Source organism: Sceloporus occidentalis, unplaced genomic scaffold (assembly GCF_023333645.1).
Source record: "Sceloporus occidentalis isolate IW3139 unplaced genomic scaffold, rSceOcc1.0.p SCAF_4, whole genome shotgun sequence".
In the NCBI taxonomy this organism is placed as follows: Eukaryota; Metazoa; Chordata; class Lepidosauria; order Squamata; family Phrynosomatidae; genus Sceloporus; species Sceloporus occidentalis.
The window spans coordinates 164,611,787-164,634,482 of NW_028316984.1; the positions used below are offsets into that span (position 1 = coordinate 164,611,787).

The following is a 22,696-nucleotide window of genomic DNA, read 5'->3' on the forward strand; positions in this document are numbered from 1 at the left end:
ATTTTATGCAGTATATATTGGTATATCATGGAATTTAGCATGAAAGTAAAAACAGGTTATACAGTGCTGTTAATATATTTTGTCTGTAGCCCCATCTAGTAAGAGAAGGTGCAAAAAAGAAAGTAAGTGTCTTGGGATTGATGCTAGCTTGAATGATTTCATTTAATTCCATCAGTATTGTTCCAAAATATTTTCCCCATGGTAGTCTGTGTGTTAATAGATTGGATTGAAGCACTGAATTAACCCACATTATGCAGCTTCCAGTGAGCCACAAGCAAAGGAAGATCAACATGCTGAACAGGCGGGATAATCTAAGGTATAAATAGCAATGTAACTAATAAAATACACTTTGACCCTCACTGTACTTATCTCTACCAAATCATCTTTGCCCACTCACCACTGTTTCTCTTTCTATAGCATGCTTCTTTTATCTTAGATCCAAAACACTGCAGAAATAATCCAGTTTGACATCTGTAATTGTACTTGATATAGTGTACATAAACATAATCAGTTTTGTTGTGTACTGGGGAAAAGTTAGAAGTCAGTTGTATCAAGCAATTCTTTAAATATAAAGTGAAGAGTGGAAGAAGAAAAAAAGAAATAATCCAGTTTGAGACTGCTTTAACTGCCCTGGCTCAATGCTCGGGAATTCTGGGAACTCTAGTTTTTTTTTTAATGTTTTATTCATAAAATTTACAAATGCACAAACATCAACAAACCAAAATGACAGGAATAACAAATTCACAACATATAACATAGTTACTAACATCAGAAGATTCTTCTAAGATACATTTTATCATTTTCTACCCATGTACTTCCAATCTTCATTATTTCATCTTTATTACTGTAATTTTTTCTGTATCCTTAGGTTCTTATTTTACAGGTAATCATAAATTCTATATATTAGTATTAGTTTTACGGTGATAATACCACATATAGATTTAGATATCCTTAAATGAATTATAAATAAACTAATACAAAAAAGATAAACTTCAAGATTCTGAGAACTGTAGTTTTGTGAGACATTTAATCTTCTCTGTCAGAGAGCTCTGATGTCATAATAAATTACAATTCCTAGGATTCCCTACCACTGAGAGATGACAGTTAAAGCAGTCTTGAACTGGATTATTTCTGCAGTGTGTTTTGGTCCTCAAAAAACCTAATATTACTTCTGCTGCAAATGCTTCTTTCCAACCAGCAGAGGGCATTCAAATTCTGTTCTGTAAGCTTAGCTGCGCAGATGACATCATTACCTTTTGATAAACAGACTTACGGTAAATGGTCCGTTATGTTAGCTCATGTATTACATTTATAAGACACCAGGGGGAAAGAACATGTGCTTGGTGAAAAGAGCACCAGGCGTCTGGCATGGAATACTTATTCTCATATGTTAAGAAATTTAAATTGCTTGAAGGGGGTTAGGGAGTAGAATGAGAGATTCACTGAGATCCCCCTTTAAAAAAATAACAAAAACACGCACGCGCGCACATACACACATTGTACAGATCTTCTTTTAAAGGCCTGCTACAAAAGAATCTGTTGATTTCTCCTTTCTCTCTCCACTATTAACATGAATGGATAGGAGCACAAGACACATCAGGCTAGATGAGAACAGAAATCTGTCTACTCCACCATTTTAATGACATACCTATGAGAAGGCCATTATTATTATTATTATTATTATTATTATTATTATTATTATTATGCTTTATTTATATAGTGCTGTAGATTTACACAGCACTGTACATACAAACAATAAAATAGATAAAGTAAACCTGCCCATGGCGTACAATCTAAGGAAAAAAATACCATAATACATATACATAATACATAACAATACAGGAAAGGGTACAATAAAAGCAGGCAACAGATTAAAAACGTCAAATAACAAATAATAGTCACGCAATGCCTGGGAACGCTTCTCTGAACAGGATGGTCTTCAACTCAGTTTTGAAACTGGTTAAAGATATGGTGACCCATGTTTGTGGGGGAAGGAGATTCCAGGAGTGAGGGGCATCAAGTGAAAAGTGATGAATCCGGGATGGGGCAGTGAAAATCCTAGGCTGAGACAGCAGACCTTGACTACTAGAATGGGGGGCATGAATTTGAAGGTGTGGAGAAAGAAGGTTAGATAAATAAGGAGGGGCCAGCCCATGCAGGGTTTTAAAAGTCAACAGCAGAAGCTTACACTGAATACGGAAGGGGAAGGGGAGCCAGTGAAGGGATGATAATAGAGGAGAAACATGGTCAAAGCGGCGAGTGGATGTAATAATGTGTTCAGCTGAATGCTGGATAGAAATCAACGGATGAAGGTGAGAGAGAGGAAGCCCTGCCAGAAGGAGGTTAGTGAGACGACCACTAGGCAGACACAAGTGCAACAGAACACTTGTATACATGCTCAGCAACAGATATAGGAAACAATGCAGCTGCTGGCACTTGAAGGGATATTACATTGTATTGTTTCATTTATACCTTATCTTTCTCCGAAAGCTGGAACTCAAGCCAGTTTACAAAAGAAAAAGAAAAACAAGTAGAAATGTATATATGGTAACTAAAAATTAATTATGTTTAGATTGGCCTTCAACTGTCTACAGAATTAAAATCATTTAAAACATAGCCATTTAAAAGAAAATGATAAAAGTAGTACAGCACTGTCAGCACACTAAGACAAGCTCTTTTCTTGTAACCAGCATGTTTCCAAAAAGCTGTTGGAATAAAAAGTTTTTTACCTATGGATGGAAGGATTCCAAGAAGAGGGCCAGTCTAGCCTCTCCAGGAAGAGAATTCTTCTTTCACATGTCCATCAAATGTGCTTGTGAAGAATATATGTTGATGAAAACTAGTACTGTAGACATTAGTAATCCCATTTTCAATTAATTTGTTCAGTCCCATTTTAAGACCGCTACTGAAAGCATTATTTCCTCTGGCAGTAATTTCCACAGCTTAACTAAGCATTGTGTAAAGAAGCACTTCCTATATCTCCCAACTTCAGTTGGTTGCTAATTGTTCTAGTACAGCATTATGGGAAGAAAAGTTTTGATTTGTATTTGTTTCTTTTGTTAATGCACTTATACCATATTTTAGAATAAAAATGTTGACTTAAAGGACTAATTAAGGACCAATACTAACTAACTGCAATAGTATTTATCTTCTTAATAGTATTTATCTTTTTTAATGTTTTTAGAAGTAAGAGCACTTACTATCTCTTCAGATGGGAAATTGAGACTGCATGAATCCACTGTGATGGCGAGACTTTAATAAATGTCTCAGGGATTGAAAGCCAATGGTGTCATTTTGTTCCATCATCTGCACCTAGCAGAGTATTTCACTTGCTCAGCCTCACCCATGGAACACCCTGGCTTGGGGGTCTACCTCTAGTGGGAACAGCACCAGAGATATAAGGCTGAGCCACTTTCTGCAGATGTAATGACTGTCTCCACCAGTTGAAGCACTTACTTGCCTTATTCTAGCTCCTTCCACCCACTGAATCTAGAGATTAGGATTGCTCTGCTCTGCACATCTAACCTCTAATGCTATATAAATAAAAATAGTACTAATCATTCTAATGTTGTAAAAGATATTATACATAACACACATGGAATTTGATGCAGAGTTATAATTTGATTTATCCAGAGGGAATGTTGGAAAGACTGTAAAGAAATTAAAGCAGGCTAGTTATACATTTGACCACAGTCCCATCAACACAGACATGAGAGAGAAAGAGAAAGAGGGAGGGAGGATTCGAAAACTAGTGTTAGACTGAGTTTCCTCATATCAGGCCAGGAACTGATACTAATTTTGCTGTGTTAAATACTAATCAATAGTTGTTACAATTTTAATATCATACCTATCACAAAATAGTCTCCAAATGATTTATATTAAAATAAACAATAGTAGAGACTGTAAATCATAGTATATAAGCAATGGAATGCACAGATTTCATCATTAAAATCACCAGAACACTTTTATCACAATATCTGTCAATCAGAAAAAGAACAATAAAGTGATTAAAGAAGAAGCCAAAGGCAATATAAAAATAAAAAAATGTTTTTCTTGGGTGTCTGAATACTAAGAAATAATAATAATAATAATAATAATAATAATAATAATAATAATAATAGCCCTCTCTTTGAGCACCCCCATCTCATCTGTGAAGGAGAAGAACCCAAAGAATAGCCACTAATGAAGATCTGACTTGATAGGCAAGTTCATATGGGATTGGCTTGCTTTACCTAGTTCAGCCTCTCTCTAATAAACCACAAGGAGAGAGGCAATCAGGGTGCTCTGGGCAGGAGGAATAAGTGAGCAGCTGTACCACATACATAGGAAAGGGAAAACAAGACCTTATATTTTCAGCCATACCAAAGAGTGTGGTCACTGATATTTTTCTTTGAAGGGAATCTTGATGGCTTTTCTTACTATTCAGTATTGCTTCAATTTCAGTGTTTCTGGAGGCAAGAAAAGTTTCTCAAGAAGTTAAATAGTTGGCTTTTCTTTTTGAGTAATCTTGTATGAATGACACCGCTATTTTGTAAGACCTTGCTTTGCCTTGAACTTGCCTTGAAGCAGGTAACTGATTTTAATGTGTTTTGTCCGCCCAGTACTGTGAATCCATCCTTATTTTTTGGTTATGTTCTCAAGTGCAAATCTTGGTGGAATTTTCTTCTTCAAGTTTAACATACGGGAATGGTAGCTGCCTAAGTTCTCCTGTTGCTTGCACTAATTTGAATTTAGTTTCTCCAGAATAGCATTTTCCAGCCTAACATTTTCCAGATTTGCAGACTACAACTCCCATTCCAGTTGTTACAGTCTATGATATTTGGAGGCATCAGATTAGGGAAAATTACTCTAGTCTAAAGCACCGATTACAATTTTAATATCATACCTGTCCCCAAATAGGCTCCAAATGACATCTGACATCAAACTAATCACTCTATCAAAGAACCTGTGTTCCACCATTAAAGGGGGAAAATGTCCACTTTATCCAGAAAAGGACACTGACGTGTTTTTAGGCAGTCTCTTCTTTTATTTAATCACTTATGGAAAGATTTAAACACAAAAGATACTGTACTGTAAATACAAATAAACAAAAATAATAATTTCATTCATAGCTGAAAACTATAATAATACAGCTCAGTATAAATTTTACTTCTTGGTTAACTAGAATATATATATATATATATATATATATATATATATATGCAGTAGCGTTATTAGAAACAAATTCTATTGCTATAAGTAAAACACAAATAAAAGAAACAATTCATTTTGTAGTTAAAAGGTGCAGTGTGACAGTCCTGTCTTCTACCTAGGCTATGTCAGCATTCCACTGAGAACCATTGCCCCAGAGTACAGTACTTGGAGATCAGGGAATTATTAAAATTTCAAACAATTGACTTTATTTTACAGATGGTGGGTGGGGGTGTCAGGAGTAAAACAGCCTCAGGCATTTGAAGCTGACACCTAGGAACTAGAGACATTTTTAATCCTTGGAGATCGAGCATTTAGCTTGAGGCTTTGGTGATAACTAAAAATCTTTTAATTGAAGGAACTTAATTAGGTTTTAATAGAATATTTTCTGTTGACAATCTAATTGTTGTTGCTGACAATACCATAACTTCATGTATTGAATTCAGAGTACTAATTATTAAATAAAATTATTCCATTGCATTTTTTATGTATGGCATTATTCACAGGATTTAGAAAAAAATTAAGAAATTCCACTCCTGCAGGTAGTAGTTTTTATTTCTCAGTGGTTTCTCCATCCTCTCTAGTGGCTTTGCCATGGATCCAAATTCTTAACCATGGCTTGTTTGAAAATGCATTTGTCTTATACTGCCACTTGTTGCTGACCTCATGGGACAATGAGCAGAGGGAATGGTTACACAGGAAACAAAGTGAGCAAGCGGGACTTAAAAAGAAGGAAGGTAGGAAGGAAAGGAAGTCTGATTAAGTTTTGTCTTGAAGTGTCTGTTTTTGGGTTTGTCCCTGCATTGATCTGCAAGGGAATGAGGCAAGTAATGGCCCTTTGGGGACCTTCAGGACTTTCTTCTCAATGTCAGCCGTCATTTTCAATCACCCTCTCCCTCCCAGCCATTAATTTTGGCCCAGGATCATGGGAACTTGTCCATCTATCACACCTAATTGACACTAAATGATCTGTCAGTTTATTGATGAACGGCAGGAGTGGAATTGTCACAATATATTTTACTTTCTAACAACTCCTCCTGACAATTTTACCTTGTCCATCTCACTCTCCTCACATAAATCTCCATTGGCCTCTCGTTCCTTCTCTTGGGCTGTTCTGGTGCCAGCCGCCTCCACGCCATCAGCACGCATCAAGGACATCAAGATGGCGGTAGAGCTGCAGTGTATGGGTTTGGTTTTTTTTTTCTTTTTATAGAGTGGATGTTCCAGGAATGCTAACTGGCTTCTGTCCTCTTCTCCTTCAGTGTCATTGCTGAGGTGGTTCTCTCCTTGTCTTTCACAGGCAGTTCTTATGTTCAAGCCTAGTAAAAATAATAAAATAAAAGGGACAGAGCAGGAGAATCATCTAAAGGAGATTCTCCTACTCTGATTTAACATTGTGTTATGTCCATTGCTCTTATTTTTTAATCTTTGAGCTAAAGGAATAATTACCATTGGTAGTTTACCTTTTCTGCTCTTTATCAAAATTTTAATCAAAATATTTCTTTAAATATTAAATATTTGTTTAATATTTGACCCTAAAGGAAATAAACCAAAACATTACTACTTTGCATTTTTCTTAAAAATCTGTTTTGGATGTCTATTGTTTGAGGCATTTTTTTTTAAAAAAAGGTAAATAAAAATATATCAGCAGAGTTTCCAGGCTTGCAGTCCCAAGGGGTTTCAGTCCACAGAGATACATTCTTGAGTGTAGGAAGTACCATCAAAAGATGGATACCAGAGAAAATCTTAGTTCTGATTATCTTCTTCTTAGTTAAAGTTTTGGAAACATGGGTTAACATCTCCTACCTTTTTGGAAAGTAAGTACTATATATTTATAGCCTTTTGTGAGTTCTTTAATTCTTGGTAGACAGCTGAAATAGCAAGTTTCTATCAGATCTGACTTTTTTGTAAAGACACTGAGGTCTGTAGCCACCACTTTCTAAGAACATACTGACCATATCTGGGATATAAGAAAGAAATAATTCTGAGAATTGTAGATAATGCTAGAAATTCTATTTATGATATATGGCTTCCCTGTGAAGGATTTGTTTGATGGGGGCGGTGATAAAACCTCTGTGTAGTATAAATTATTAATTGGCACCCAAAGAGAATCTGTAGCAGAGCTTTCTTCAGAGAGAACCAGGATTTACAGTTACCCAGTTATAGAACATTTACTGCTAGAACAATACTCTATTTCAAGAACTCTTGAAACATAACCTGTTTAAATATTTGAAGGGATGTCATATTGAGGAGGGAGCAAGCTTGTTTTCTGTAGCTCCAGAGAACAGGACCTGGAGCAATGGATGCAAGCTGCAGGAAAAGAGATTTCACCTCAACATTAGGAGGAACTTCCTGACAGTAAGGGCTGTTCGACAGTGGAACACACTCCCTTGGAGTGTAGTAGAGTCTCCTTCTTTGGAGTCTCCTTTTTAAGCAGAGGTTGGTTGGCCATCTGTCGGGTATGCTTTGATTGGGATTTCCTGCATGACAGGGGGTTGGACTGAATGGCCCTTGTGGTCTCTTCCAACTCTACGATTCTATGATTCTATGATAACCTGGACCAATAATAGAGATTTTGTCTTATAGATTGTGGTTGAAATGTACAGTTGCTTCTCCATTTTTGCGGTCTCCCCCGTGAAAATGAAAACTGCCAGTATTCAAGCCCCATTGGCTAGAATGGTGCCATGTGCCAGCACCCCATTTTGTTCCCCTCCATTTGCCGCTCGTGCATAAGCAAGGGACATAGATCCCAAGTCCGTGAAAATGGAGGGGCGGCTGTATACTGCTCTGGCATAACTAGGATAGAACAGAAATTACTCAGTTTTTAAAAAATAATTGAGTATTTTTGTTTGTTTTATAACAACAATACAAAACAAACAATACATAAATGACAAATAGCCTTGGAGGTCTATACGTAAACATGCATAATAGCTATCTTTTGTGGGATAATAGCAGTAACAAAGTCCTAAAGACATCACTCAGATTTGCTAGTTGTTGAAATTGGGATCAAAGTATCTTTCCAAAGAATAGCTGGATGAATAGGAGGTACGATAGCAAATGAGTTGGTGTTGATGTAATCAATAAATACTGACCAATCAAAATTACTCAGTTTTTAACAAACATTTTTGGCAAGGCAATGCCAAAAAAGGAAGCCTGCCTTTACCATGGCTTGCAAAAAATTAACCTCTTCATTCATTCACTCTCATTTTATCTCTGTCACTTCATTCTCCCTTAGTCACACAATTCTATGGCCAAATCTGTAGCAACCATGTGTAGCAACCATGACTTGCAGTGACATAAAATAGGATTGAAATAGGATCACTAATGTGTTTAATTCAGGAAATGTTGCCCTCACTATCATTTACACTTCTGGTTACATAATCAAATTGGGCTATCTAGCACTATGGATGGCACACTCCTGGTCACCATATAATATCTGATTAATAGGATTGTTGTGACTGGAAAGCAATCAAAGGGCAGAGAATGTTTAGAGATAGCCCCCCAAAAAAACAATGTCACCCAATAGGATTTTTATAAAGGAGTCTGCTTGTATCTTTTGGCAGAAAATCCTACCTCACCCAGCTTTCAATTCCCAATTAGCAATGGAGAAACCTCTAGCCTTTCCTAACTATAACACACATTATAAATTATCTTGTTCAATTCAGGCAGAATCTTCAGTACTGCATAAAAAATCTTATTTGATTAATTGGAGTAACATGTAGAAATATAATTCAGTTTGTATTGATCACAAAATTATAGTTAGAAATGGAAAACTATTTATAGTGGAAACTACAGGTTGAGTATCCCTTATCCATAATTCCAAAATGCTCCAAAATACAAAATTGTCCAGAGGAGATGGACAATTTTGAGGAGATGGCAAAACCTTTGCTTTTTGATGGTTCATTTTAAACAAACTTTGTTTCATGTACAAAATTATTAAAAATGTTGTGTATAAAATTACCTTCAGGTGATGTGTATAATGTATATATGAAACAGAAATGAATTTCATGCTTAATCTTGGGTCCCATCTCCAAGATTATGATTATGATATGCAAATATTCAAAAATTTGAAAAAAATCTGAAATCCAAAACACTTCTGATCCCAATGGTCCCAAGCATTTCAGATAAGGGAGACTCAACCTGTAGTAAATTCATGAGGAAGGATCAGAAAGTAGTTAAACACATAACCATAGCTTTTTTTGGGGGGGTAGGGGTAGATTCTTTTAGTTTGAATCCATAGCTGAAACTGTCCACAGGGCCACGCCATAAAAGCTCAACTTTGGCTTTATAGACTGTTTTTTGTTTCTGTCTTAAAGCTACAATTTTGTTCTTTCTCCATCCTTGAGCCATTGACGATCTATGAGAACATCTTGTGTTTTCAATAGCTTTGTTTGGAAACAGAGAGATTTTGAATGCTTACAAGCTTAACAAATTACTGTTTTCCCTTTGATGAATCTTCTCTTTAAAAATAAAATGTGTGTGAACATCAGTACTTTCCTCCCTGCCCCCTTTATTTCTGTTCTTCTAGTAAGAGGGCATCTTCAAGAGGATTTTGTTTTGCAGGTCATTCATAAAAGAGAACTAGCTTAGACAGGCCAGAAAGCCTTTTTACAGTCATGCTGAAACATCCCCTTCAGCTGTGATGAGGCTTCTGCATCTGGACCCACAGTATCTTTGAAATTGTAGTCCTTGGCTCCCTGCAGAGCTCAGTCGGTCCTTATCCCTCACAGCTGGCACTACTGGTTACTCTTTTTCTGTGTGTCACTCCCCAGAAATGAACAATCAGGAAGTGTACTTTCTGTATGTATACATTTGTTTTCTATTTTGTGGAAGTTTTCAAAGTAACCTGATTACTTGAGAAGTACAGCATTACTTGTTGCTGGGTTTGGGGCAATCAATGGTATCTAGAATTATTGCAAAAGGTCATTTTTTGAAGATGGAGGAAAGGCAGTTCTTTATTGAATGCCATGTTTCTGTGATGTATAGAAGCTTCATATTTCATGAAACTGAAAAGGAAGTCAGATATGTCTATTGAAATGAGCACTGAAAGAGTACTTGAATACTGTGTAGGGGTGACTGGATGAAAAATCTAGGAAACATGAGATGTCTTCATATATTTTTTGTTGCATGGTTGATCATAAAGCCCTAGCCATTTTGTCTTTTCTTTTCATAGCAAATCTTCACAGCAGTGAGGAATTTATAAAGCAGGAATGTGATAGCAAGGAAAGGAAAAGAGTATGCTATTTGAGGTTTAGTCAGAAGGGGGCAAACTTTCCAAAGATATGTCCACACATTCCAGTACAATTCCAGTTTTAACCATCTCTGTTCACTGACAATTTGAGTTCTGCCCCATCTGTATCCATTCAACTCTCTTTGTAATGTTATGGATAAATTGTGCAGTAGTGGTTAAGCAAAGCCTATTGGGGTTGTGACAGAGTTGGTAAGTGGTGTGGTCTTCCCTACCTGAAGAATACTACACTGTTTGGAAAGTAGAAGACAGAACTGTTGTCGTTCTTGTTGTGTGCCTTCAGGTCATTTCCAATTTATGGCAACCCTAAGGCAAACCTGTCATGGGGGTTTCTGGGCAAGATTTGTTCATAGGTGTTTGCCTTTGCCTTTTTGTGAGGTTTGAGATGGTGTGGCTTACCCAAGGTTAGCCAATGGGTTTCCATGGCTGAATGGGGATTCAAACCCTGTTCTCCAAAGTCATAGTCCAACACTCAAACCACTACACCACTCTGGCTCTAAAAACTCAACTTTTGCCACCTTGTTTTTGTCAGACCTTGAAGCCATTTGTAGATCTTTATGTGGAAGGACTGTGAGGTCTGGTCAATCCTGGTATGCAAAATAAATGCCTGAGCTCAGAATTCTAAATATTGTGTCTACTGTATCATGTTCTGGTTGGCAGATCTCAAGATTCAATACTGCAGTAAAGCTGACTGCAAAAATCTGAAGTCTCCCCAGCCTTCGTGTGTGTGTGTGTACACACATACACACACTGTCCTGGAAACTATTTGGGACAAAGGGTATTTTAGAAAATTTTAAAAATAAATAACTAAATAGGTAGTGAAGAAGCAAATTTCAGGAAAATGAAACTGGTTATCTTAAAACTTTACGTTACTTTTCTATATCTAATTATTCTTTTCTCATAACAGTCCCTTGATACATACACTAAAACACACAAGCATTTTCTGTTGTTTCCCTAGTCCTTACTCTGCCTCGTTCAGTCTATGTTATACAGCTATACTAAGGCTGATTTCCAGTACTCTGTTGTGCGTATTGTACCACAGAAAGGAAGACTAACTAGGGTCTTCCATAGCTATGGACATTAAAAAATGTCAAGGGCATTCGCCTACATTTATCCCACTTATGTCTCCTGTTAAAACAGGTTAACGGTGTCTAATTAACCACTGAACATTGTCATCCTGCATGAATATAGCAGTCTTGCTCTTCTTGGAGCCTGGCTATTTTATCTCCATTAAATCTCCACAGTATTCCATTAAATAGGAGAGAAACATTTTAACAGAGATGATGTCTACATTAGTGCTGTCTTTCACCCTTCTGCACTTAACCTCTGAGACAGTAGTACTCACAGAAGAGAACTGCTTCCTCACCCCAGATTTGGTCCTTTGCTTTGCGCGAAAGCAAATGGGAATATCACTAGTCTATATGAATGTATACAGAAAGAGCTACATTTTCCCCATAGGTGTACTATGACATAGATGGAAGAGAAAGTAAGAGTTGCATCCATCAATATCACACTTCCCTGTCCCAAAGCGTCAGTCATAATACTGTATAGCCATATCCTTTCCTACCAGTCCTTGTAGATTATTTATTTTGTGAGACAGTCTTCCTAACATACGAGACTTCTGAAGTAATAAGCAAAATAAGAGTTGTTAGGTTTGTTTATCTTTAGAACCTTTAAAGAAGCATTACAAAACAGATGATGACTGGTATTAAATCAAGATTTCTTTGATATCTCTATCCAGTTTCCTCATCTTTATAATATCATAAGGACATAACAGTGTGCTGGCACAAAACAAAGACCTATTTAGTCCAGTATTCTCTTCACATAATGACCAAACAGATACCTATTGGCAGCCTATAAGCAGGACATGGGTGCAATATCCTCTTATTCATGTTCCCCAACAAGTCATAGCCCCCCTAATACTAGAGGAGGTTGTTGTTGTTTTGAAGCACTTAAAGTAAAAAAAAAAAAAAGCAATCCAACTATCATAAAATTGAAACCAGTTAAAACAAATCAAAACGACAACAATAATAGCTGCCATGTAAACTTAACTGTACAAATGTAGCCCTTGTCACTGCTGAGACCTGAGCTTCCAGGCTCAAGGATGAATTCTACCTTGATCTGCAGACCTGCATTTTCAGGAAGAATGTAATCCTGTCCCACACAGGCTGAATCCCCATTTCCTGATCTGCCTTTCAAAAGATGAGGGCCATCCCTGTCTTGTCTGGATTAAGTTGAAATTTGTTGGCCTTCATCTAGTCCATTACTGATGACAGGTACAGTACCAGTTTAGAACCAAAACAGCTTTCTTGGATTGAGGTGGAGAGGAGTAATAGAATTGGGTGTCATAGAATTATAGAGTGTCATCTGAGTACTGATTAGTATTATTAGTAGCCACTGATAGCTTTATCCTCCATTAATTTGTCTAATCCTCCTTTACAGCTCTCCATTGTGGTGGCCTGCACCGTATGGTGTGTTAAGAAGTTCCACCATAGCTAAGTCCTACACTTTATGAAAAAATGCTTCCTTTTATTTTTATTGAACCATTCAGTTTCAGTGGAAGTTCCTGTGTTCCACTCCTATAATGCCTCCCTATCCATTTCCCTACACTATGAATAATAATATATATTTATCACATCTTAGCTTTTTTCTTATCTAAACGATGTCAAATATTGTATCACTTCAGCCCAGGGGAGTTGCTTCAGTCCCCACATCCTTTTGGTTACCCAGTTCTATGTATTTTTTTTTTTAAGTTGTACAATGTCTTTTCTGAGGTGCTGCAACTAGAATTGTACAGTGCTCCAAGTGTGGCCACATCAGAGATTTGTATGATATTGATAGTACCATTTTTAAAAAATCTTTCTTCATAGTCATCTTTATTGTATAGGCAATATACTTACAAAAACGTCTAGGCTTAGCAAATTTGGCAGCATGTTAAAACTAATATGGTGTTCTCTTAGCACACTGTCATCTCATTTTAACTAGGAAAAGAAGCAATTCAGACTTTACAGAGGCACTTGGAGATGGCATTTCTCTTTATAAAAGCAGAGAGAGAGAGAGAGAGAGAGAGATTCATGAGCTCGTAATGAAATGGATACCAACTCAGGATTTTTTTTTATTTTTTTGGTGGCAGGCCTTCTGTGAAGGCAAGACATGTGGTGTTAGAAGCAAGCCTTCTTATGTTCCTTGTCATGCTGTGTGCCCACTCAAGGGAATGGAGAAAGAGTATTTCCCAATGCACCGAGTTTAAAAAACTTCATCCTCTGAAATAGTCAAAGCAATCAGCAAGTGATGGAGTATCTGTTAAAAAGAAACCTGGCATTTAATTAACTTTTCAAAGTGCTGGTTCAGCAACCTCCATGTTTTACATTTTGAATATTGAACAAGCATCCCTAATCGGATCTGAATTAGTTCTGGGCTTGCTGGGGTGGAGAAGGAGCAAAAGAGCTGCCTGCCATATCCCCCTGCCACTGCCACCTTCTCCCTTCAGCATCACATTATTATGATGAACTCCTGGTAACCCAAGCAGGTTTTCCTGGTTCTGTAGGGTGTCTGGCTCAGCCTCTTGCAGTATTTTATGAGAGAGCTAGGTTAAAGTATCAGATTCTATTTTTATGTGTAAGGATAGCAGCTCAAGCATTAATACATGCCACTAATTTGGCATAATTTCCCCAGAAGGCTGAAAATTCTGTACTTGTACATTACAGAAGTTTTGGGTTAGTGTTCTGGGGCAACTTCACAGGCAATAGCATGCCCCAAAGAATCTTTCAAACAACCAAAATGGAAATTGTTTTTGCCTCACAGTTCTGTGCAGCAGTTCATGTAACTTTGTTTCTGTTCAGTAGGATATTTGATTTGATTTTGAAATGTGCCTGTTCATGGCAGGCACTATTATTTTGAATAATTAAAAAAATATATGTCAGAACTAAAGTTAGAAGGATCTTTTGCCCAGTGAGCACTATTAATCATTTGTTCCTTGCTATACAAATGCAATACACTGGTATGGTTACCATATTTTGAAAAGCAAAAACAAGAACACATTTACTGATTGACTACTTAAAACCACCAATTGTTATGATGACTCTCATTTTAAATAGCCCTACTACTGTATATAAGCTATGATAGTTGCTACTAGAAACATTTCTAACCATAATTGGATTTAAATGAGAACAATTTAAATTTATTATTTAGTGATACTTAATAATACTTACAATTGAGCTAGTTACCTCAGCAATATCCCAACACAACCTGAGATTAGAGTCCCATTTCTCTTGCTGCTCATCCACTACTTATGACTGAGAGTGACTTCAGATTTTTCAAGATGGCAGCAACAACAGACACACAAGTGACGTGTGTGTGTGTATATATATATATATATATATATATATATATTCTTCATTTTTCTCTGTCATTTGCAGTGGAAGAACTTTGCATATCATTCATGGAAAAATTCATGTACTTCAAGCTCATGCATCATGCTGGGAGGGGGGATGTTTCACAGATGTGCAAAGATAATGTCCAAATCCTCTTTAGTTATTTATTTTATTTTTCTAATCTACCCCAGTGCAATAAATGGATTGCTTGGCAGTTAACTTTTCCAAGTTCTTTACAGGGGTCCATAAGTTAAAATCAGGCCCTTGAGTTGATTTTACCAACAGTATGTTGTACCCCTTTTACCAGGGGATTATATTGCAATGCGACACATTAGCTGAGAGCTCTGGTTTCTCTGCTTCTGCTATGTAGGAAATTCAACCCCTTTCCAATGTTGGAATTTTCTTGTCTTTCAGGTCAAAAAAGAAACCTGCAGATCAAGAAGTTGAAGAGTAAGTTTATTGCCACATCATTGATTTACATTTTTTACACAACTGTTCAAAGAATCTGTCAAGTGTGACACATGCTTCTTCTTGGCTTGTGGAAACTGAACTAGTTTATAATTATTTATTTAGAATATCTTTAATCCACTCTGTATCATGGGATCTCAAGATGGTATGCTGGATCACTAAGGGAAGGGAATTTCACAACTGGACAAATACAGTAGAGAAGGCTCTGTATCCCACAGTATATAACTCTCAAAGGTGGGATAGAAAGACCCCTTTGTCAGACCTCAATCCTTGAGCAGGTGTATAAAAGGAGAGATGTTCCTTCAGATATCAAGGTCTTAAGCCGTGAAGGCATTTGAATGTTATCACCAGCAGTTTGAATTCAAACCAGAAATATATTAGCATAGTATTATAAATACACAAACTTTGTCTTCACTGTGTGTGTCCGTGAGAGAGAGAGAGAGAGAGAGAGAGAATTCCACTCTAAATATGTACATGGAATAGTTTAATCTGACTTCTCATCCCCATGAAGGAATGCTCTGGGAAAAAAGGTTCTTCTCATTCCTGATTCCTTGGGTCTAGACATTACACAGTCTCCGCTAGTATTTGTGTCATTGTCCCTGTAATACTCTGACTGTAGTTTGCAAAGGCATGTAGTGTAGCAATAAGCTGTTCCTGAATAATTCACAGGATGTATAGCTAGTATAAGAGTGGTTCTTGGTGTAACTTCGTTTTCTTCAGAAGAATATCTTTTTATCATTTCCCCTCTGAAGTTGTCTTCTCTTTGTGGTTTCTTCTAGTCATCGTCTGAGGCAGCAGAGCTCTGAGGCAGCAGATGATGGAGGAGGTAAGACCCTCTCCTTTTAGTTGAAATTAAAGTGCATACATTCCCACTTCTGAGGACACTCCAGTTAATGGATGGAAATTTCTTTTAGAGAAGACAGCAGATAAAATATCCAAGAGTGAAAGCAGCAATGACAAAACAGTCTATATTGCAGAACTGAAGGCGATCTCAGGGCTGGGAGAAGAAATGAAGAAATTATGTGTAGGGTTTAGATTTGGCAGTAAAGGAGGCAAAATGGACCATGAATATTGAAAAATGTGGATATTTTCTGTTTCTCTCTACTACTAGCTATTCTCTGTTGAGCTGTTGCATTTGTCTCCTCAAGGTGATCATCTCTGACACATTTCTGAGTTTTTCCTATCTCACTGACTCTCCATTTAGGAGTTTCTCACTCCTGAGAACCATGAGAGGTCTTGCAAAACTATCTCTGAAAAAATTGAGCCTGCCCTATTTGGTGTCATGCCTTTCTCCAGTGGATGGGCTTGTCCATCTGCTCTCAGTCCTCTGCCAGCAACAGTGGTTTTCCACCACTTCCTGGCTAGCCTTGTGCTATGCCTGGTTTCACAGTTGCTGTGGGCATCCAGTAACTAAAAACAGTTTGGCAGCCAAGAGAAACAAATGGAAAAATACTTCTCTACTGGCTTAGAGAAATATTAACTAGGCCAGCAGGAAACCTGGCAGGCAAAACATGCCTTCTTCCATTAGGTGCTACATTTAACTTGAAATGGCCCATGTGTAAAACTAACCTGCTGGATTGATTCCACGAAAATATAACTGTATTGCAAGTCAAAAAGCTTAGCCAAATCTTGCATACAAAGATAAGGGAATAATCCACATGGCATGAAACAAAGAGCTGGTTAAGATAAGGTCTTAGTCAGATATATCCAAACAGTGAAACATAACACTTGAAACATTGAAGAAACAGTGAATACCAAGAACAGAGGAAAAGTACCATACATGCCTACACCTCTCACTGAGACTTAATACCTTGATCTGTAACTGGATCTTTTTTCTCTTTGCAGGGTATTACATACTGCTAGTTCATATATATATATATACACACACACACACACACACACACACACACATACATACATACATACACACACAGTATTTATACTCCACTCTTCAGCCATAAAGACATTAATTAGACATTTCTCTACCCTCAGGCTTACAATCTAAAAAGACATGACACAACAGGAGAAGGGAATGGCAGTGGAAAAGGGGAATACATCCAGTGGTTCCTCTGTCCCTCTGAGGCCAGGACCATGGCAGATAGACTGGAGGGAGCACTCATCTTCTTACTTTAGGATGGTAATAATAATAATAATAATAATAATAATAATAATAATAATGTTTATTTATATTTCCCGCCTCTCCCACGAGGCAGGATTACACCATTAAAATGATACATAGTACAAAATACAATAAATAAAACACTAATACAGTCGGCCCTTCTTATACACTGATTTTTTATACATGGATTCAAGCCTCCACGGTTTGAAAATGTTCCAAAAAAGTATAAATTTTAAATATCAAACTTGGATTTTCCATTTTTTATAAGGGACACCATTTTGCTATGTCATTATATTTAATGGGACTTGAGCATTCATAGATTTTGTTATACACGGGGGATCTTGGAATCAAACCCCAGCGTATAACAAGGGTCTCCTGTACTGAATTCACCAACATTCCTATTAGTTCTCTAAAACAGCAATTCATCAATTAGCCAACAATCATAATCAAGAGTGGGGCGATCATCATAACCTTTTATATGGAGTCTGGTGGATAAGCCCGCCGGAAGAGATCTGTCTTGAGTGCCTTCTTAAAGGCCTCTAAGTTAGTGATAAGATGGATCTCTTCCAGTAGGCCATTCCATAATTCTGGAACCGTGGCAGTGAATGCCTTATGGGAGGCTATCATTAACCTGGTATTAGGATGTTCTAATAAAAACTTCCCAGATGTTCTGAGAGTGTGGGGCAGATTATGTAGGGAGAGGCGTTCCCGCAAGTACAGTGTGCCTGCATCATATGCAGGTTTGAGCATATGCTCAAACTTGTGGAGAGCTGCGGGGGAATGTGCAGGGCGCAAGGGGCAGCGTGTCCCATTCGAATGAATGGGGCGTGTGCCCATGGCGTGTGTGCGCTGCTGCACCACTGCGCTACCGTGCCACCGCCGCATGCATGAGCCCCATTCAAGTGAATGGGTTCGAGCATACACGCTATTTGGCTTACGTGGGGGGGGGGGGGTCCGGATCAGATCCCCCGCGTAAGCCAAGGGTGCACTGTAACTTGGGCCCGGGCCATGTAGGGCTTTAAAGGTAATAACCAATACCTTGTACTGCACCTGGAAGCTAATTGGCAGCCAGTGAAGAGATTTCAATACTGATGTTATATGGTCAAACTAGGTGTCCCGGTGACCAGTCTGGCTGCCGCATTTTGAACCAATTGAAGCTTCCAAACTTTGTACAGGGGTAGCCCCAAGTAGAGTGCATTACAGAAATCTAAATGAGAGATTACCAGTGCAAGTACCACTGCTTCAAGGTCCTTTCGGTCCAGGTAAGGACACAGTTGGTGTATCAACCGAAGCTGATACCAAGCAATTCTGGCCGTCGCCTCTATATGAGATGACAGCTGTGCTGCAGAGACAGATCAAGGAGTACTGCCAGACTGTAGACCTTGTCCTTTAGGGGAAGTGTGACCCCATCCAGGATTCACTCACAAATCTCCATCCCTGGACTTGGGGTACCTATTGCAAGTACCTCTGTTTTCTCTGGATTCAATCTGAGTTTGTTTCCCAGTATTGACCCAAGACAGGCATCCAGAGGAGAGATTGGCAGCCTGATGGAGCCGGGCCTGCCTTTCACTCCCTCTGAGGCCGGATGATGTCAGATGGCATGGAAGGAGGGCCTTCTTCTTTTGGCTAGGTTACATAATTATATAGGTTATAATAAATGTAAATATAAATATAGGTTACATAATTGATGTAGTAAAAAAACAGTGTGCTCAAAGTACCTCCAATTCAGTACTAAGTTCAGATTCTGCAACACAGCAATACAATGCAAGATTGTTTATTAAAGCAAAACTAGATTGAGTTTGAATCTTATGCATCTGTTTTTGAAGAATGTAGTAAAGATGATGTTGGAAGGATCATTTTAAGTGAAGAGCAGGAAAGAATTGTCAGTAGCTAGCATGATTATGAGCAGGAAACCTGCTTTTATTGAACATCTAAAGACTATGGGAAGGTTTTTCACCTCACTCTCCTTTAGTGTCTCTTGTATCTATCACAGTGAGCCAGGAGTAGCCAGAAACAGCAACAGCAGCCACCCTAGTGGCAAAAGCCTACTCAATGAGCAGTGTATCTGATTTAAATAAAATTATTTTATGAACACTTGCTACATTGCAGTTTGAAAGTCACAAGGATTAGAAATTTATTTCCTAAAAAAAATTCTTGTGATTCTCAGAAATCATAATTGTATCTGAGATATCAGATTTATTAAAGAAAATCTGCAGTCATGACACAGTGAAGACATACAGTATTGCCCATTAATTCCTCCTTTGTGTACATATGTGTACATAATCTAAGAAATATGTGCTGAGTCAAGAGACAGCATATGTGAGCATACTTTTGCCTTGTATCTATCATGCTCCAAAACTCAAAGCAAAGTCTGTGGCTTACTGCACCAATAGAAGTCTGCTTTAATAGGATTTAATAGAGTGACAACCATAGGAATAATAAACTCTTGCAAGCAAGAAAAATTGTTTAATTCCTAAAGGACAGACCTGGTTGAACCACTTTTGGCCAGGGGCACTTGAGGGCTTAATATTGTGTATGTAGCAATCTGGATGATCTGAGGGAGAGGGTAATTGCTCAATTTTCTATCCATGTCAACAGGGAAAATGGGCAGAAGTGGCTAAGCTCAGTACAGTAATGGAGTGGGGATGTGATGGGAGATGCCAGGCAGTCAGGGGTATTGGAAAAGTGGCTATTGCGGGTTTCCTCCACAGAGCAGCGTACTGCTTTTAAGATGAGACTGGTCTGTATGTCTGTTAAATAGCAATTTCACACAAGAGTTTTGAAAGAGGTGGTTCCTGGCTCCTCATAGTGGGTCATTTTGCTTCTGCTTCCTTTCCTGAGTTTCTGTGCATGGTCATCATTAGAAAATGTTCTTCCCTACTTTAGAATTTCCCCCTTGATTTTCAGCAACATATTGTTTTCAGTGTGTGACACACTGTGAATGTCAGTTTCTTCATAGAAATGGGATGATGAGGGGGAGCAGCAGGAACAGTATTCAGGGGGAGTGGAGGAGATCTTGATAGAATCAACACAGGGAATGGTTGCTGCTGAGCCTCAGAGGAAGTGTATAATGGTCGTGGGGGACTCCTTGCTGAGGGGTACAGAATCAGTGGTTTGTGGGACTGACAACATGTCTCGGGAGATGTGTTGTCTCCCTGGGACAAATGTCAGCAATGTGACGGTGAGGCTGACAAGACTTGTCAAGCCTACTGACCATTGCCCCTTCATTTTGGCCCATGTGGGAACCAATGATACCACAAGACAGCCTTCAGAATATCATAAGGGATTATGAGGCTCTAGGTAGGAAGCTGAAAGAGCTGGATGCACAGGTTGTCATCTCATCTCTTCTCACAGTTGAAAGGCATGGTCCAGGAAGGCAGAGGAAAATAGCGGATGTGAATAAATGGCTCTGCAGATGGTGCCGTCGAGAACAATTCGGATTCTTGAATCATGGGTTGCAGTTCCATGAGGGGGACTTTTGGCATGGGATGTTTTGCACCTCATGCCAGTTGGCAGAAAAGTTTTTGCCAGTATTTGGTCAAGAGGACTTTAAACAGAATTTGTGGAGGAGGGAGACAGTATTTTGAAAGGCAGGGGTTCATCAAGGACTGGTGATAATATTCAAACTGTTACAGAGGGAACAAGGCAAATAGTACAAGGAGCCAACAGTGGGAGGCAAAAAAATCTACATAGGCAGCAAGTGGGGAGGACACATGGTCTTAGATGTCTCTACACTAATGCACAGAGCACGAGAAATAAACAAAATGAACTTGAACTACTAGCACAACAAAGCAAATATGATATACACATTTGCTAGGGCAGTGCTTCTCAGTTATTTTCTGTCATGCCCCCCTAGGAAGAAGAAAACATTTCGTGCCCCCTGCGCGACTGTAAATAGTATCATTTGTCTATAAAATTGTTATAAGTACACCTCTGCATAACAGAGCCTCGCGCTCCCCTTTACGGAGCCTCGCGCCCCCCCCCCCGGGGGGCCCGCCCCACTATTTGAGAAGTACTGTGCTAGTGTCAGGGGTGAAGGACCTCTGTGAATGTGGAAAAAACACAGATTAAAAAAACCACTGTTATTTTTACCTAAAAGAACACCTCTCTGGCAATCTCCAGGTCCTCCAGTGCAACTCTATGGTCAATATCTGCCAGAGGTTGATCATATAATCATGCAGGAAGATCTACAAATGCTGAGAGAAGTGTTTGCTCTAGGAATTCCCAGCACAGCTCTATGGTAAATTTCAGGCAGAGTTGCATTGGAAGACCCTAGAGATTCCTAGAGAGAACATATTCATCAAAACCGCAAATAATCGAATCCGCAAAAGTCAAAGCCGCAAATGTGGAGGACCAACTATAATAGGCATCTCTGAAACCTGGTGGGATGAGTCTCATGATTGGAATGTAGGAATAGAGAAGTATAACATTTTTAAGAGAAATAGGTCAAACAGGAAAGGAGGAGGAATAGCATTATATGTCAGGGATGTTTACACCTGTGAAGACATCCAGGACTTAAATCCTGGAAGCCATGTAGAGATCATCTGGATAAGAAATAAAGGGGAAGGATGTTATTGTGGGAGTCTACTACAGAGCCCCAAGTCAAAATGAGGAATTGGATGGGGCTTTTTTAGAACAGATGACTACACACTCAGAAAGGAGAAATGGCGTAGTGATGGGTGAGTTCAACTATCTGGATATTTGCTGGAAGTCAGACTCAGGCAAAACCTCAAGGTCTAGCAAATTCCTCACCCTAGAAGACAGTTTCATTGTTGAAAGGTGGAAGAGGCAATAAGGGGATCAGCTATTTTATATATGATCCTAACCAACAGGCATGACCTGGTTAATGGGGTGCAAATGGTGGGATCATTAGGTGGAAGTGACCATGTTCTCCTGGAGTTTGTTATACAGTGGAAAGGAGAAGCCAGGCATAGTGAGACACACATTCTAGACTTTAGGAAAGCTGATTTCAGTAAACTTAGGGAAATACTGGGGGTGACCCTATAGTCAGGAATACTAAAAGACAAGGGAGTCCAGGAGGGATGGGAGTTTTCAAAAGGCAGATACTGAAGGCACAATTTCAAACTGTTCCAATGAGGAGGAGAAATGGGAGGTGTCTCAAGAAACCAGGATGGATGACTAAAGAACTTTCAACTGAGCTATGTTTTAAATGGGCATGTATAAGAAATGGAAAAATGGGGAAATCAGCATCAGCAAAGAAGAATTCCAACAAATATTGAGCACATGTGGGGATGTTTTGATTTAGTTTTCCTGCATAGCAGGGGGTTGGACTGGATG

The 22,696-nt window shown here is 38.5% G+C and overlaps 1 protein-coding gene across 1 annotated transcript in view; it reads left to right on the forward strand.

The window, feature by feature from the left end:
* The window catches only part of IFT43 (intraflagellar transport 43), a 62,659-nt gene that overhangs the window by 17,227 nt on the left and 22,736 nt on the right, over window positions 1–22,696 (forward strand). The window contains exons 4-5 of the mRNA XM_089523566.1: window positions 15,226–15,261; window positions 16,059–16,105. Coding sequence (XP_089379692.1) covers window positions 15,226–15,261; window positions 16,059–16,105 — 83 coding nt within the window. The remainder of the gene's footprint in view (window positions 1–15,225; window positions 15,262–16,058; window positions 16,106–22,696) is intronic.